At 42.7% G+C, this 17,229-nt stretch overlaps 1 protein-coding gene across 2 annotated transcripts in view; it reads right to left on the minus strand.

Annotated features, from left to right (window-relative positions):
- The window catches only part of fibcd1 (fibrinogen C domain containing 1), a 111,241-nt gene extending 97,417 nt beyond the window's left edge, over positions 1 to 13,824 (minus strand). For both annotated transcript variants that reach the window (XM_034602661.1, XM_034602660.1), the window contains exon 1: positions 12,877 to 13,824. In XM_034602661.1, coding sequence (XP_034458552.1) covers positions 12,877 to 12,924 — 48 coding nt within the window. In that variant the 5' untranslated portion in view covers positions 12,925 to 13,824. The remainder of the gene's footprint in view (positions 1 to 12,876) is intronic.
- Between the last annotated feature and the right edge of the window lie 3,405 nt (positions 13,825 to 17,229).

The raw sequence follows: 17,229 nt of genomic DNA on the forward strand, positions 1-17,229 counted from the left end.
TCAGAGACGTCAGCTGAGTAGGTGCTGCTTCATATGTGGCCCAGGATGTATTTGTATTCACACAGCGAAAAGAATGTGTCGTCCCAGACCACCTATGAGTGGTAGGATCTCAGGACGCATTTGGGTGCGCTCAAATCTGTGCACTGACCACTAGGGGTGGGAATAGCAGGGTAACTCACAATACAATCGCAATACACGGCCGATGATAACGATGATATCACAACAAGGCGATTCTGCGATAATCAGTATATAACAAGACAATCACATGACCATACATCACGATATATGTTTATCTATCTGGCACCAGCGTAGCGATAATTATATCTAATGAGTCAGGACAAGGATATGTTGCCAGAGCGATATTTTGTCACACCCTAACTGTCCACTTGTGAATGGACCCCTCAGGATGGAGGTTAATACCAGGTCTGAACGGGCTCGTAATCAATCTACCTCCGGTTTATAAAATCTTTTTCTTTATTCTCTGTTCGTAAAGAAGACTTTAAAACCAAAACCTTCACTTAAAAGAAATAATAATGTGGCATTAATCGTGATAATTATCAATATCAACATTTTCATCTCTATATCATTTTTGGCCATATCGCCCAGCCCCAGTTTTCCATACATTGGACAGGTTATTGTACTGATAATGTCTGATGGGAGACTGAGGCACCACCATCTCTGTGACCTCTACCCCATCCTGCTCTCCAAGGCTGACAGCAGCAGTCATGCCCCGAACACTGGAAAACCACAACACACAGCCTCCTCCAGTAAAAAAATGACATCATCATCCTGTCCTCTGCACGGCTGGCTGATGACAGACACGTGCCTTGACCCCGAGGTGAATGCCGGCCTATGACCCCCCCCCCCCCCCCCTCACCTCACCTCTCACCCCTGACCTGTCATCCTTCTCTCTTCGCAGCCACTCCCCTTGACCACAGCGCCCCACGGTGCTAAAGAGTTTCTCTCTTCATTTTCAACACATTTGCAATGAATCAATGTGAGCAGAGGGGCTGTAGAAGTAGTGTGAGTCTGATTGATTTCTTATGTTAGCACATTATAGGAGCCTGTGAGGAGCCTGCCAGATTCCATTCCCCAAAGTGAGCGAGGCTGAGAGAGCGAGCACGGGATTTAACGTGCGGCGTGGATTATAGAAAGACACCGTATGAACCAAAAACAAGCTAAAGAATGATTTGTAAGTGGTTATGTGACAGGTATGGTTCCCATCGAGTCACATATTCAATCTTGTTAAAAAAAAAAAGTTTTTTCTTTTTTCTCTCTCTCTCTCTCTCTCTCTCTCTGTAGTCCATCCCCGTCTCTTACTACCTTCATCTATTAGTCATTGCATCTGTAAGGAAGATTTGACTAAAGGTGACAGACAAATGGCTGAGATACTGTACGGTGCTGACAGGCTCTATAATGGCTTTTTATAATAGCAGGCTTTCTCAGGCTGGAACTACAAGCACCCAATTATCTGACAATTCAAACAGAAAATGTCCATTTAAGATTTACAATCTAAAGTTAAAGAAGAAAAATTGTCTATCCTATAATAACAAAAGAAAAGCTTAAGGATGCAGAAATGTTCAGATGAGAAGTCTGGATACAACAACATGACTTAATATTAGCAATGACTGGGAAGACCCATTAAAAGTGTTCTATGGTTTCATACCTCGCCAAGGAGGTTATGTTCACTCCTTAGCGTTTGTTAAATGGTTTGTATGTTTGTTTGTAAGCAAGATTACACAAACACAACTGAACGAATGTCTACAAACCTGACGAATGTCTACAAAACTCACCCAACACATTCAACTTTGGTGCAGATCCAAATCAGGGGGGCGGATCCAGGATTTGTTCGGAAAAATTAATTGATCTTGATAAATTTGAGGGGTCTGTTGGGCCTTGGTGGAGGTGTGCGCTCAACTGTTTGTCAGAAGGACTAAGCAAAAACCACTGAACGGATTTGCTGAAAACTGGATGGGATATTGGCCAAGAAAGAACCCTCTAAATATTGTCACAGGGGCAGGTCGACGATTTTTATTTTATCACTTTTTTTAAAGTCCACCTCTGGTGAAAATCAAGTTTTTAAACCCGTTGACATCTCCCCCCTGAGTCTGATGATGAAAGACATATTTTGAGCAAAATAAACAGTCTTTGCTCCTAAAAACTGAACGATTGCCAGACTGAAAAATAGTTCCATTTTATAAATTTTATTTTAAGGCCATGAATCTTTTCACGAACAGCCTCTTGAATTTGTAATTTTGAGGAACAAAGATTTTAGGAGGTGTAATAGGCAACTTGTAACATTGCAACACGATTTCCCAGGGAATAAAGATATGGACGGATATTAATGGAAAAAAATAAGTATAATTGTTCCACAATGAAGATTATGATTTCATGGTCTGCATTGTTTTGTTTTTTGGGCTTAGCTATATATAGGCTTGATTGAATTGAAAGGGACTGTGGGAGGTAGTGTATGCACTTAATACCATTCTAGTTGTATAAGTAAATACACTATGAGTGGACAGGAAATACTGGTCCTGAACATATTGCACCTCTGTTTTGTAAAATGATAGACACACTATACTGAAGCTGTTGTTTTTGCTTACACCACCAAGAGATAACGCCTAAATGCTTGGAGAACTCGAAAGGTAGAGATTGAGATACAAAACAAAAATAATTTCCAAAACTGGTCTTCGATTATCGGTCAATCTTTCTAAAGGTCATGAAGATTTGAGCTTGTGCTTTTGACCACTTGTCATATATTGTATCATCAGGATCCAATTACAGCACAAGTAAACACTGCGACTGTGCTGGCCATGACATTGGGTCATTGTAAGCTCTTCTTTATGGGCAAATCTGCGGTAGATGAGGTTGCCCTTCTTTGGCCTCTTGTCCACCCTGAAGCTAGAGAACTGCTCTTCTTTAAATAATAAGCACTGACTTTAGCAAATAGTTTGGTTGTGGCTACTCGGGGAAGATATGGGCACTTATGTTGTGTCTGGGCAATAACAAGATTAATGTCAGTTGAAATGTTGGGTTAATTAGCGACTCTGAATTGTCCAAGGTGTGAATGAGTTGTTTGTCTGTGCGCCTGGGGAAACGCTAGCGACTTGTCCAGTGTGTCTCCCCCCCCGCCTAATGTCAGCTGAGTTTGGCTCCATCTCCCCCCGTGAGATAATGGATGGATGGATTTAAACTGTAACCTGTATATTTCCTCTGTTTATATCCCCCTACAATACCTTTCGCACAATAGACATTTTCAAGTATTCTTTCCCACACTTTAAATTTGTAGGTTTACAGCTGCTCATTGTAAGTGTGGCTGTTTTTTTTCCCCCTGTAACGTAACGGTGGATTGTGTGTGTGTGCGTGTGTCTGGTTTTATGTGTCTGCTCACGCTGAGGTGTCGGTATGTGCGACTGTTTGTTTCTCAGAGGAATATGTCCCGTTCTCCGCGCTGCCAAGTTCCACAACATCAGCAGAAACTACTGATCCGCAGTACTCTACATTTCCATATCCAATCTCATTCAGACTTAGGTATTGCAGAGAGGTGCAAAAACCTCACCATAGGAAACAAGACAAACCAAATACAGTAAACAGCTTGTATCTGCTGCGGCCGTGGCGGGGCTCAGCGCCCTGAAATGGGATGCTAGTTAGAAACGTGCAGGGAACATAACATCTTCTTTTTCTGCTGATGAAAAAAACACGAGGCAGATGGTGTTTGACGGAGCCACTTCCAACAGTTCTGATGAGTTGGATTTTTTTTCCTAATGGGTCATGAACATTAAAAATGTTTCTTCCCAAAGATATAATGATTCCAGCTATGTGAGCAAGGGGTGGGATTTTCTTTTCTCATCAATCCACCTCCTACATTTTTCTTTTGATTGATTCAATGTTTGAATCATTTAAAGGGTTTTTTCGGAATAAAAACAAACCACCGGGGTGAGGCCGACAATTCTCATTTATTCAAATGTGCCACTTTCCCCCAGCCCATCTGAATAATGGCACACAGTCTGCCAGATTGAATTTTTGATGATGAATAAATAATGGATGTGAGTGGATAAGTCTGTTAATATATTAGCCATGAGTTTGTCATAACAGTTTAATAGGGTAGCTGCAATAAATACGTCTCTGCATCCTTTTGTGCCTCCCTCCAGTGTTGGATATTTTTCATGCATCATTTCTTTTTTTTGTCTTTCTGCTAAATCACTCGTAATGTTTTTTTCTCCTCCTCCTGTCAGTCACATAATCTCCATCGTGTAGTTTTCTTCTCATTCGGCTGCTCACAAAACATTGAATCTCAGTTTCGGCGGAATGAACGAAGTGTGTTTTTTACCTTGAGGGCTTTTTGCATGAATTATACTGAAGATATGCTTACTAGCTTTATTGGCCTTAGTTTTGGATGCATTTAGAAAAGACAGGATTTTACATTTTGGTGCAAGGCATCACTTCATCTTTCATGTTCGACTCCTGTTGAAAATGAACTGGTCGTTTTTTCCGACACACGGCATCACGTAACGAGGCAATGATTGATTCTTTCTTTCTTGCATCCAAGTCACAAATCGAGAATACATCTTAACACGGACAACAGTATCGCTCTGCCTTCATCCTTCAATTAATGCTGCTATTAACCTTGAGACACCTGATGTTGCCCGGCCCATAATGACGCTATTATGTTTCCTCTGTTAGCTTAAGCAAGTCGTTAGCGGGTAAATATACGAGGCCGGTTTTCAGCTGAAACGACTCTGCTTGGCTCAGAGGAGATCCCAATAATGGGATTTCGGAGACACTAGCGAGCATGAGAGAACAACGCAGCTCAATCACAGGCACTTGAATACCTGGATGAAAAGGCCCTCTCTGCGCTAAACAGATGCAAAACACTAGTCTCGCTTTTTTTATCAGCTGCGGGGCATTATCTGTATAACAGCCGTTTTCAGTGTGATTGTGCGTTAAACTGGTTTATGTTGAGTAACGACTGCGTTCTCTTCCCCTTTCCTCTGTCCTGTAACATTCTTCTGCTCCAGATGCTGTTGCCAGTGTAGATTGATTGCTTGATTAAACTTCCCCATTCATCATAAATTATTCACTGCATTTTCATAGTCTAATTAATTCCCTTATTATTTACAGACTTTGCCCCGTTTGCGTTCGTAGTCGGACACGTAACCCATCAGGAACTGCGCTCGTGCGTGCGCGCCATTTGTTGTGCTTGCATGTATGAGCATTGATTAATGATGAGTGGGGAACACAAAAAAAAAAAAAAGTATTATCTTGTGGCAAGGATTGGTCCCAATCTCAAATCTCTATTTGATGAAGACTCTAGTGTCCGATGAATGTAGCTCTTTAACTCCCAGATTGAAATCAGAGCGAGAAAATTGGACACCTCTCGCCGGAGATATGGAGATAGTGTCCAATCAGTCATTGGAACGGGTCCAGCTCAGTGTCCATCAAGGTGACAGAAGTCTGTTACACATGTCTCTCTCGTCTCTCACTCCACCTGTCTCTCTCATCCCTCACTCCACTCATCTCTTCCTGGTTTCCTCCCTTCTCTTTTCCCCTTGCTCTGCACACCTCTCCTCTGTCTCTCACAGGTAATTTCCAATGCATTTTTAATGATGATTTAGCAGGAAAGTGAAAGTGAAAAACTGCAGAATGGTGATATTACGTTCTTCAGGAATAAAAGAGTTTGAGGAATATACACATTTATCTTTCCTTTGTGAGTCTTTTTTGCCACTTTCATAGCTCTTCCCTCCTGAGCAGGTACAGTATGTATGTGCACCCACACAAACAGTCTTTAGTGGACATTACATTGACTTAGGCTACATCCATGCTACAAGGTTTTTAGTTTGAAATGTCAGTTTTACAATGACAACATAGTAGTATGGATGTAGCTTGTATTTCCTTGGGACTTCCTCTAACTACTTGCCTAACCCAAACCTTTACCTCCATCTTAACCTTATAATGTTATTTTCCCATTTAAGATTTTAGATTTATGTTATGTCCATGTAATGTGCCTGTGCAAACAGATATAGGTCCCCACAACATCAGCAAACCCTGGTCTTAACACACGAACAAGCATGCGGGGCTGAATCCTGCAGATGGAAATCTAATGCCTTAGCTGTCCCAGTCTCCATCTCTCCCTCCATCCCTCCCTCGCTCTCTAACACTTTTAGCTCCTCTACTGTGAAACCCTGCCCATCAGGTCAGCTTGCTGACACATCTGTCAATACATGCTCTGGGAGGTAGAGTATAACCTTGCCCTGCAGTGCCTCCCTAATGTTCCCTACTCAGCTTTACCTTCTTCAGATTCCTTTAAAGACACACAAACACAGGAGGAAAGCAGCTATGGGGAACATCTACATTATGCCTACCCACATTTACTGTGAATGCAGATGTGTAAGTGCATCTACATGTTCTCACGGACAAAGGTGCACGAAAGGTAAAGCATGCATAGTGCACAAAATCAACACAATTACCAAGAATCATGAATCAATTACTTATTGCACTTCCTATTGCAGCTGTTGTTTTGGATCCGATTGAGCCCCTGGTGATGCTTTGGGGCTTCCGTGATGAGGCTTGTAACTGATCCAAGAGTCGACCGGGAAAAAAGGGCTGCTTTCCCTCCAACGGCAGTGTGTGGTATATCTGATAACAAGCCTTTGTTGGACGGTTGTGGGATTTTGAGCAGCTGGAATATATCTGCGTCATCCTGCAAAAGGTACATGTGCCCCCAGCTAGCCTGCTGTCTGCTCCACACTGATGTGGGACCTACTGTGATTCATACCTCCCAACACTCCCGTGCCCTTTCTACTCTGGGTCACTCTTTTATTTCGCTGGTCTGGGCTCTTACTTTCATTCTTTTTCTCTTTTACTTCTGCTTTTCATTCCTCTTGTTCTTGTCCTTCCTTGCCGCTCTCCTGTTTTCTCTCAAAGCCTTCTGGCCACATTGCACCACCAGAAATCTGATATTGAAATATCCAGTCTCTTCATGTCAGCAAGAGATATGGGAATGGGAGAAAATGAGGAAAAAAAAGATACAGAGGAGAGCGAGGGTCAGATAACAAAGGCAGATAGAGGATGACCAAGGCCAAAAGCACACGGGACAGCTGCTGCCGTTTATGACCTTCACACTAGTAAAGCCGCAGCTTCGCCGGGCTACCGAGCATGCACGCTCCACAAAATGGCTCCATCTGTATGCAGCAGAAAAACAAAATAACACGCAGCTCCATTAAAGCACAAAATCACCTTCTATGCAAAAGCACTCTTCACTTACGTAACGACTTGACAGTAAATTGCTCGTTACCACTTTGATCCACCGACACACACACTCCTCTCACACATTCATGCCTTCATTCTAACAATAGGCCCACACTCCTGTGAAGCCACTTACGTTTAGATCCCACAATTCAACAACACCAGGGCGATGTGTTTCAATACAAAGCTTATATAGCACTGCATACGTCCAAAAGCTACAAAGATGATATTGATAAGAAGGATCAAAAAGAAGGGAGGCGATTAGAAGAGCAGTTGTGTGTGAGATGAACATGTCCACCGAAGATGAAAAACAAAGTGAAGCCTCTAGGCTTTGAAATTCATTACGGTGCATGCCAATATAAAGGCGGTGTTGTTATGAAGAGCAGAAGCAAAGTGAAATCAATGACACTGAGGGGTTGTTGTTTTTTTCCCCCTTTCTTTCTTGATAAACCAAATAACTCCCTCCACTCCCACCCCCGTACTCTTGTTTAAAAGGAAGGCACTGGTGTTGAAGCACATGATCATAACAAGTGAAGGCATGCACATACCCATACGAGTATATCAAACTCTCCCTTTATATACCTCGCAGCTGTGAAACACATACTGAGGCCGACAACTGTGATCTATGAATAGCCGGACAAACAGAACAAGACATGACGCACACACACAGAAAAACCTTGCACTCCCCGTCAGACCCTCACATTACAAGTGTTAAACACATCTCACACTGGGAGTCCTCTTGTGAGCTTACATCTGTACGGGGGACGACGCCTACGTGCGAAGCTGAGAAAACTACAGCTCAATGAGAAACAACGTGAATATTGTCCAGTTTTCAGAAGCTGACTTTGTGTATATATATATATCAACAAATCCGCCTGCTGCATTTTCAGATTTGTGATCTGGCAAGTGGATTGAAGCTCTTCTGGGGCTGGAAAACTTTCTGCCGGTGGGTGTTCCCTTGATGACACCCCAGCGCGGGGCGGGAGAGACAGAATCTGAAGTTGTTAAGAGTTGCTCCGCCGCCATAGCAGGACCCCCCACAGGGAAATTACAGGCCCAGTGAACCAGGGAACTCACTCTGCTCTGCTCCGCTCTGCTCCAGTCCACACTGCCTCCTATACCTCCAGCCAGCTCAGCAGGTTCATTAGTTTGACAAGGGTATCCACCAAACCAGACAGCCCACATCTCACATGTACAGCCCACAGTCGCAGGCTCCACTTCTCAACCCACTATTGTGCTGTGATTGAAGAGCTATTGCATACGTTAGCGGCACATAGTAGTAACCAAGAAGTCTAAGAAACACAAACCTATTATGTATCATCTTATAATTTAGAAAGATACTGCACTGGCTCGAACAATTATTCTAAATTGGGATTGGAGAGGTCGCAATTTTTAAATCACAAAAATTATAACTTCCATATGAATTCACAAGCTGCAGCAAAGGATGAAGTTAAAGCTGGCAATTTACTCAGTTTTAGTTAATTAACTTTAATTATTTGCATATAGACTGAACATCGAAAAAGAAATTGTGGCTGTTGTCTAGTCACAATGATCACTCTCTGCATACTAATGTCTATAAGGGTTGTGTCTATAAAGCTACATGAAGTTTGACGTGGTTTTAAAGTTTGAAAATATAAACAATGATGTGTTTGGTTGTTCATACTAAAACCTAGAAATATGGACTTCCAGGATTTACAGCTGCGATGCGGCACTGGACCATGTAAAAAACACTAAGTTGCAAATTATCATTTGGCCATTACTATCATTAGTGTCCAACTTTAAAGTTGATACCAATATAGATGAAGCCACTTCAAAGGTAATAATTACATTAGAATACTATTGAGCGACGTCAAATATGTCTTAGTCAATAAGGACAATAATTGGCTAGATTGAGAGAAGCAGAGTTACCACATCCCAGCTGTATGTCTCCGCCAACTAGCTAAGTGGCATTCAGTGTTTCCCACAGAATTACTTCCATCTGTGGCAGTATAGTAGGGATGCACGTCCACGAACGCTGCTCTCATGTGCAACAGATTCCAAGTGATGGGTGCACGGACTTAATAGTGACAGACAAGTTCTTGTGTGGGAAAGATACATTTTAGCTGAAACTATAAAGTCACTCTCTGCATGGACAGTAAAAACTTTATGGACGATAGCGCGAGCACCATGCAAATAGTTACAATGTAGCAAAAATAACATTTTTCATTGTGAAACTGACAAATTATGACCAAACACTGGGAATGTTACATTCATGTCCGTAAAGACCCATATATGTGGTAAATACTTCTTATGGTCATAGACAGACATGTTTACTTTTCAGACTATTTTCAAGAAAAGAAAAAAAACTTTCGAGGTCCACACACCAACAAACAGATGCTTTATACAATATGTTTATAATTATGCTCGCCACACTCCTGTACATTTGCATAGAGAAACTGCAATTAGATGTTTTTCACAAGTTGTTTTGGCTATAATTATGAGCTATCTGTAGGAAGATGTGTGGATGATGGAGCTCTGTAGGTTGAGCCTGAACCACAGTTGCCACATGTGGGGGTGAGGTGTATTGCAGTGCGCCGGTGCAGATTGATCAATCCCGACAGAGATCCGAGCCATAGTTAGGTGATTTGCTAACTTATTGATTTCATTGTGAGACTTTGATGTATTTGTGTTGGTCCACGGTTCTAAAGTGAAGCTTGTTGCAATCCAGTGTGGGAGCTGGCGGCTGTATTTTGTGGTTTTCTACCAATACACAAACAGTCCTCTCGGTTCTTTGGAAAGTTTTGAGTTCTCAGTGTGTTATCGATTACCTCCAACCCCACTGGGCCTCGCTGGCTTCCTTGCTAAACTGTGTGTGTGTGAATGTGCCCATGCATGTGTTGAAGAGGAAGGTGGCACAGACACATAATGTCCTGTAAAGATGTGATGGGTTTGTGTGTTTGTGAGGGGGAAATCATTACAGTGAGACAAACAAACAAATGTCTACAACTCAGTTCATGGCGGATTTAAGAATGATACCATGGAAACACATATAACAAACAGCCCTATAAGAAATCTAGCTGGCACCCCCCGAAAAAAAAAATCAATATCGTTGTTTTTACAGCACAAAAGTCCTCTGTGTTTCTTATGAGATCACTTAGTTTCTCCTGAGCAGATATATAAGCCCAGTTTTCAGTTTAATATTCCTCACATTGCAGAGGCGGTAATGGTGAACAGCCACCTTGACTAATCTCAGTTTCCCATCTCTAATACTATAATTCTGTAACTCACGGTGGCCATTTTGTTCCTACTAAATGTCCCATTTCTATACCCATGAATTAAACACATATCTGAGCATGCATAGTCCCACTCTGCATTTTCTATAATCCTGTGAATTACATTTCATGGCAGATTTTTCAAGTTGCAGGCGAATCTCCATTTCACTCTGACTGGCCTCCACCTGTTCTAAAGCGACACGGGTGACGGCGCACCTACAGCAACGGATCAAACACCGTAGAGTTACCAGACAAATGGTCGGGCCTGTTTTGTAATATCAAAACAAACAGAGACCACAAGAGATCTCTTATTGCCCGATCCCTCCCCACTGAGTCTGAAATGACTGTGTCAATACAGCCAGGCTGGAGATAAACGCTCAGTGTTACTGCTCTCAAGATTACGGAGAGACGGAGACAGACACACACACACACACAGAGAGAAAGAAAATGAATGTGTGACAGCAAAATAACAATTGCAGAAGAAGGAGACAGGTAGATGTGGGGAGCGGAGGGGAGAGATAGCAGCATTAGTCATTTCCCAACGACCTCTCGTCTCATCCGACGTCTCCTCATTCTGTCATCCCGAGGGTTATGGGACATATTTTGGAGTTTTCAGTCTCAGGCCTTAGTACTCAGATGCCTTTTTCTTTTCAGTGAGTTTGAGGAAAACTAAATAATCAAGCTTTAATATCCTAAATTCATCTCATCAGATAACGTTTTCTTTGCATTTATTCTTTTATTTTTAGATTTACAGGGCACACACATTAAAGCACATCACATTAAAACCCAAGGAAGCTGCATTTGCAATTTAAGTGACCTTTAAGTAGTTCTTGTAGACATGTAGGCAAACTGGACTTATACTCCATCTCATACCAATGACAATCAGCCAACTGTAATATATGAAAGATTCATTGCAGCCTCGTCTTAATCGATACTAACGACTAATGTGATTACACCTTATACAGAGCGCTGAAACACAGCCCGGTTCAAAGTGCCACCGTAGAAATGACTCAGACCGAGCCATGGAAATCAACAGAAGCACAGGGCAGGGAGACAGGAAGCCGAGTATCATGTGACACCTGCCGAGCTTTGAAAAATTCCAAGAAAAATGTCTCACAAATGTTTTTACTTGTGCTCAATGCCACACTCCGCCAATCGAAGAGCAGCCCAGAGCAAATGCATTTATAATGCAGTGGTTTGGAGTGAGCTGGGTTGTTGCAAAGCATTAGGGGGTGAAAGAGATGGATATCTGTGAAGCAAAACTCATTACCCTCCAAATTATATTCCCTGCTGTTACCTCTCCTCATATCTGCTCACTTATTTGGACCATAAAGCAGAGACCGCTGCTCCAAAGCACCAACACATGTAAGAATGTAACATTGCTGATTTCATCTACTTGCAATGGCTGTGGAAGTTCACACCAGCACCTTTAGCCAACATAATTGCCCAGTGATGACGCATAAACGACTAAAACCCGTCCTCAACACTCATTAGGAGGAGGTAAGCCATGCTGGGTGAGTTTCCTAAAGGTGCCAAGCTTTATTGGCCCCAGAAATCCGATTCCAGAGCAGCGCCTTTTCCCCTATGGACTGTCAATAACCCTCTACTGACCTTGTGAAAACAAATCGACTATTCCCCAAAGTGAGCCTGACTGCCTGCCTGCCTGACTACAACACCACGCACGTCCGCTCCCGTCTCAATCCATCCGTGCGGAAGACATGCCTAAAGAGCTCTGGAGTGTTAATAGCCACGGATGGAGGGGTGTCTGTGCGCGCGTGTGTGTGTGTGTGTGTGTGTGTGTGTGTGTGTGTGTGTGTGTGTGTGTGTGTGTGTGTGTGTGTGTGTGTGTGTGTGTGTGTGTGTGTGTGTGTGTGTGTGTGTGTGTGTGTGTGTGTGTGTGTGCCATGTTTCGAATCTAAACACCACAAACGCGAGCCCGCCATTAAATCGCATTCAATTTACGCACAGTCCAAAAGGATGAAATGTGAGATTGTCTTTAGGGGGGGAAGACGGAGCCAAGATGCGCAAACATCCACCGGCCTATACGCACAATATATACTAATCCCCCTGCCGTGCATTCAGCTGCATCCCGCTCACTTCTTCTGTTTGCAACCTGAGTCATTTCAGACTAACACATCCGAGCCTGGAAGTAACCAGGGATTTAGTGGTGTGCGGGTGGATTTAGACGTTGTGGCAGGAACAGAAGTGCCAGAGCCCGGGGAGTCTCGACAAAAAAAAAAAGGAAAAAAAAAAGAAAAGCTCATTTGCAGCTACACTGTGCAGAGATTCACCCGAGAGCCACATCACCAAACTCCGCGTGGAAACACTGCACCAACAGATGCACCACTCCTTCACCAACACTGTGCGTAAAATCACATACCTGGTTTTTATGCCGAGTGCCATCTTCGAGTTCGGAAGAGCTGTTCATGATTCCCCATCAGTCATTTACCATCCTACGGAGAATCTGCGCATCAGATCCGCCTGCTCGTTCACAGGCAAGACAGAATAAACCCCGCGTTTTTCGTTCAAGTGTTTATCACCTACTACCTACTCCATTCGAAAAAAACTGGACATTCAACGCAACAAAAAAAAAAGGGAGGCACAAGTACTTCTGCGGCCACACACCGCAAGAATTACGCACCAAAAAAATGCAACTCCTGAAAGTGTGATCTCTTATGATCTCGTCGTTATTCCAAGCAAACAAATAACACAAAAAAAAATTGCGTTTACATGCTCCAGGGTTTTGCAACTTGACTCACAAATGCATCACAGTTATGGGGAACTTGAGAAAAAAAAAGGTAACCCGAGAGGGATCCCGATGAAAGCAGCAGGCGCAGTTCCTTGTTATTCCAAGAACCAAAAAAGAAGAAATCGACCAAATCTTCTTTGGCTCAGATTGCAAAGTGCAACCAGACCCTTGTGTCCATCCCGTTTCCAGGGGAGTTTGAGCTCAGCCCGACACTGATCACTAAAGAAAGCCGATAAAGACAGGATGGGATAGGGGTCGCAGAGCTGCAGCTGCTGCTCGCGTCCGCGTCTTCGGCGAGAAGACTCCGACACCGGTGCCCAGGGGACTGGCAGAGCCGTCCCTTGTTTTTCCTCGGGATGATCTGGCCGCTATTTGGCAGAGATGCTCTCGACACAGACGAGTGTAGGATGAGATTAGCGGTGCTCCGTGTCTGTGCAGCGTGGGGCGCCCCGTGCCCGGGATTGTCAATCAATGCGTCCCCTTCCTATACGCGCGGCGCGCTCCAGAGCGAGCGAGCTGTTCCTTCCCTGCGCCCGCCTGCCCTCGACTGCCGCGCCGCTGCCACCCCGCCTGCTTCTGCGTCTTGCCCCCCCCAACCACGACCCTCCTATTCCGCTGCAACCCAAACAGCAGCAGATCGTGGAGAAGTGTGTAGACTGCAGACTGGGTAATAGGTTAATGTAACATAAACCCTGGATCGGATGGCTGAAAACAATCCTCCTGCAGAATCAGATCAGGGGTGCAGCGCGTCATGGGTTCATAGATTACCACGCCACAACGTGTAGACTACAATTGTATACCTGAGCGGGTTTTGATAATCAATCACTAATCAATCAATGTGTTAATTACTGGGTGGGACATCACCTATAGCGCTTCTAATGGGAGTGACAGGTTTTTAGAAGTGTACAGCTGTCTGACGGGGAGTTTAAAGCCAGGGGAACCTCACTAGGAGAGAAAAAGAATGAGATGAAAGAGAATATTAAACTGAAGCAACTGCCTTATTTATTTAATAGAAATCAGATTTAAAAACAACCAGAGCTCTTCCCTGGATTCACAGGAGTTTACCTGAGGTGAGCTCTGGGCTGACTGCACACTGATTGGGTTGGTGGGCAGACTCAATGTGAACTGACAGTGCAAGATGTCCATTAATGGTCATATAGCTACATCTACACAGTAATGTATGAGTCCACTTCACGAAAAGACTGAGAATGTCTCGGGATCATATTTAATAACAATAAGTCTCACCTAAAAACTTTTTTTCCAGAGGCAGATTCCATAATTTACTTGGGGTGGCCTGTTATTATTGTTCGTTTATCTCTATTACTATATTGTTATATATTATTGTTGTGCAGAACTAATTTGTATTAAAAAGTTGTTTAGCCTTTTTCTACAAGCAGGACTTGGTTTTTCTCCTCTTTATCTCACAGTAAATGCTCCCATTAAGTATGAAACCATTGATTATTGACAAGGGATTATCACAGGAAATTTGATCAACTCAGCTCAATATATATTAACCACTGTCCCTACAGAAATCAATTCCTACCTCAACAGTTTTCATTGCACTCGCTTCCCAAGTGACAGGCAGCACACAAAGCCCCCCCTCCTCCCTCCTCCTCTTGCACAGGGCCATTACTGTCAATAGAGCGGCCCACAAGGGTGGCCACATGTTTTTCTGCTCAGTTAAGGTAAGTTTGATGGCCGCATCATTAGAGGTGAAATCATTGGTGCAGGCACCTGAGCACGAGTGTGATTACTCATCCCTGTGATGAATCCCGGCTCACAATGTGGGGGAGTGAGGGTGGAGTAAAGAGGGAGGTGGAGGTGTGTGGGGGGGGAATGATGCAAAATACGGTCACTGCTGCACAATGTGTGTTGTCAGCAGGTCCGACTTCCAGTCTCCGAATTGAGGGTAGAATACGTTGTTAAGGTGGAATAACAGATTGTCAGGGACGATGGCCCCAAAGGGAGGAAAGCTCATTAAATGTTACAAAGTGTAGTTTTAAACTTGGAAATAGTTTTTTTCATGTCTCAAATAATTCATTAAAGAAATGGTCTTATAGAATCAAAAATCCGCAGACTCAGATTACAGTACAGACTTTACAGCACCTGCTGATACACGCACCAGTGATAATAATTATACTGCAAATATCCTATCAGAACTGGTTTCAGAATTACCAATAAATCTTCATGCCTTTTATACATGTAACCTTGTATTAGTGTTTACATGACGTACGTGCATATTGATGCATCTTTTTTTCATTTCCATAGTCACTGTGATGAACAACTCTTTCTTTCATTTTTCTTTCCGAATCAATATCAGGATCTCGTTCAGGAAATCATTCTCATACTACAGATGTAATATATTGCACTTTGAATGACCACAGTTGTCTCAGTTAACAGGACCATATATGAGCATATATCACACTGTTACTACAGATTTTCTCCACCTTAACCTTTCCATGCACATTTTTATGATTATTAATAACTCAGCCGATTTGTCTTGTCTGGAATGTATAGGTTGGGTTTAAACAGATCTGATAGTGGCCGGTGGAATTAGTCATCCTGATTGGTGCATTGAGATTTGTGACATAACTTCCCCCCCCCGCACCGCGGCCGAGTCTCTGCCCCTGTAAACCTTTGGGATTGGCTTAAACAAATATACAAAGCGCACATTTCTAATGTGAAATGACCTAAGATGTTCCAACTTTCTCAAAATAGAAAAAAAAAAATCTTGTTTTGATGCAAGACTCATAATAATAATAATAATAATGTAATTGGCCATACAGGATTTCAGGGCAGATTTTAAAGTAGACACTGATCTGGGATGAGTTTCCCATTTTTTAACACCTGAAGACATCAGTTGTTGTTTTTCTGTGAATAATTACAGAAAGATTAGTGGCATCACGGGTTGATTGAAATTAATCAATCGCTTGAACTGAGAGCAAAATTTATAAATTGAGGAATAACAACAGGGGTTAGAAAGGAAAACATTTTTTTTTATACAGCTTACAGAGTTTATAGCAGCAACTTAAACCTCTGTGGTTCACCTTCACCGTTCCAGTGTCTTCATACATGCATGTATGTTCATAGATATATCTGTATTATGTCCGTGTATGGTCCTGTGCACTAATACAGTGTGTGTGTGTACGATAGGTATGTCTGTGTGCATGCTTAACATATACAGAAATTAGGCACGTTCAAAAGTATGTATTAGTGTTTACATGACGTACGTGCATATTGATGCATCTTTTTTTCATTTCCATAGTCACTGTGATGAACAACTCTTTCGTTCCGATTTTTCTTTCCTAATCAATATCAGGATCTCGTTCAGGAAATCACTCTCATGACATGTTTGCTAAATAACCGATTTCAGTGATTATTATTGACACGGGAGGGGGGGTCATATAATTTCCTTTGAAGGAATTTATGAGCACTCCTTTATAATGGGGCATATATCATGTGCAAAAAACAGACATATTGACTTGTGCTTACTAAAACAAAAGCAAGTTAACTCAAAATGTCTTTTTACATTATGCCCCGAGGTATCGGTTCCCATTTGATGAACAAATACAAAATGTGCATATGTTGCACATTTGCTGACAAACTGCGGGGTATTCAATTTGGCCTGGATCCTTCAGGCCTTTTTTGATAAAATATTGCAATAATGCAATGAATGAGCCATGACTTTAATATCAGGGGAGAATGTGTGAGGGAGGACTTGCAAATATAGGGTACAGGTATAGACTTGGTCACACTGGCTGGTGCTCATGTCTATGTCTAATAGTGTGTGTGTGTGTGGGTGTGCGTATATGTGTCTGTTCACGTGTGGCCTTATCTTTGAACGTCACTGAAACCTGATCAGCCAGAGACGTTGGGAGAAAAGGAGGAGTCTCCCAGGAAGAGCTTTTTATCTCTACAATTACCTCAAACAAGGAAGCCTCTTATTGGCTGTCCATGTTTTATGTGTTCCAGATATTAAGTACT

This window comes from Hippoglossus hippoglossus, chromosome 12 (assembly GCF_009819705.1).
Source record: "Hippoglossus hippoglossus isolate fHipHip1 chromosome 12, fHipHip1.pri, whole genome shotgun sequence".
Lineage (NCBI taxonomy): Eukaryota > Metazoa > Chordata > Actinopteri > Pleuronectiformes > Pleuronectidae > Hippoglossus > Hippoglossus hippoglossus.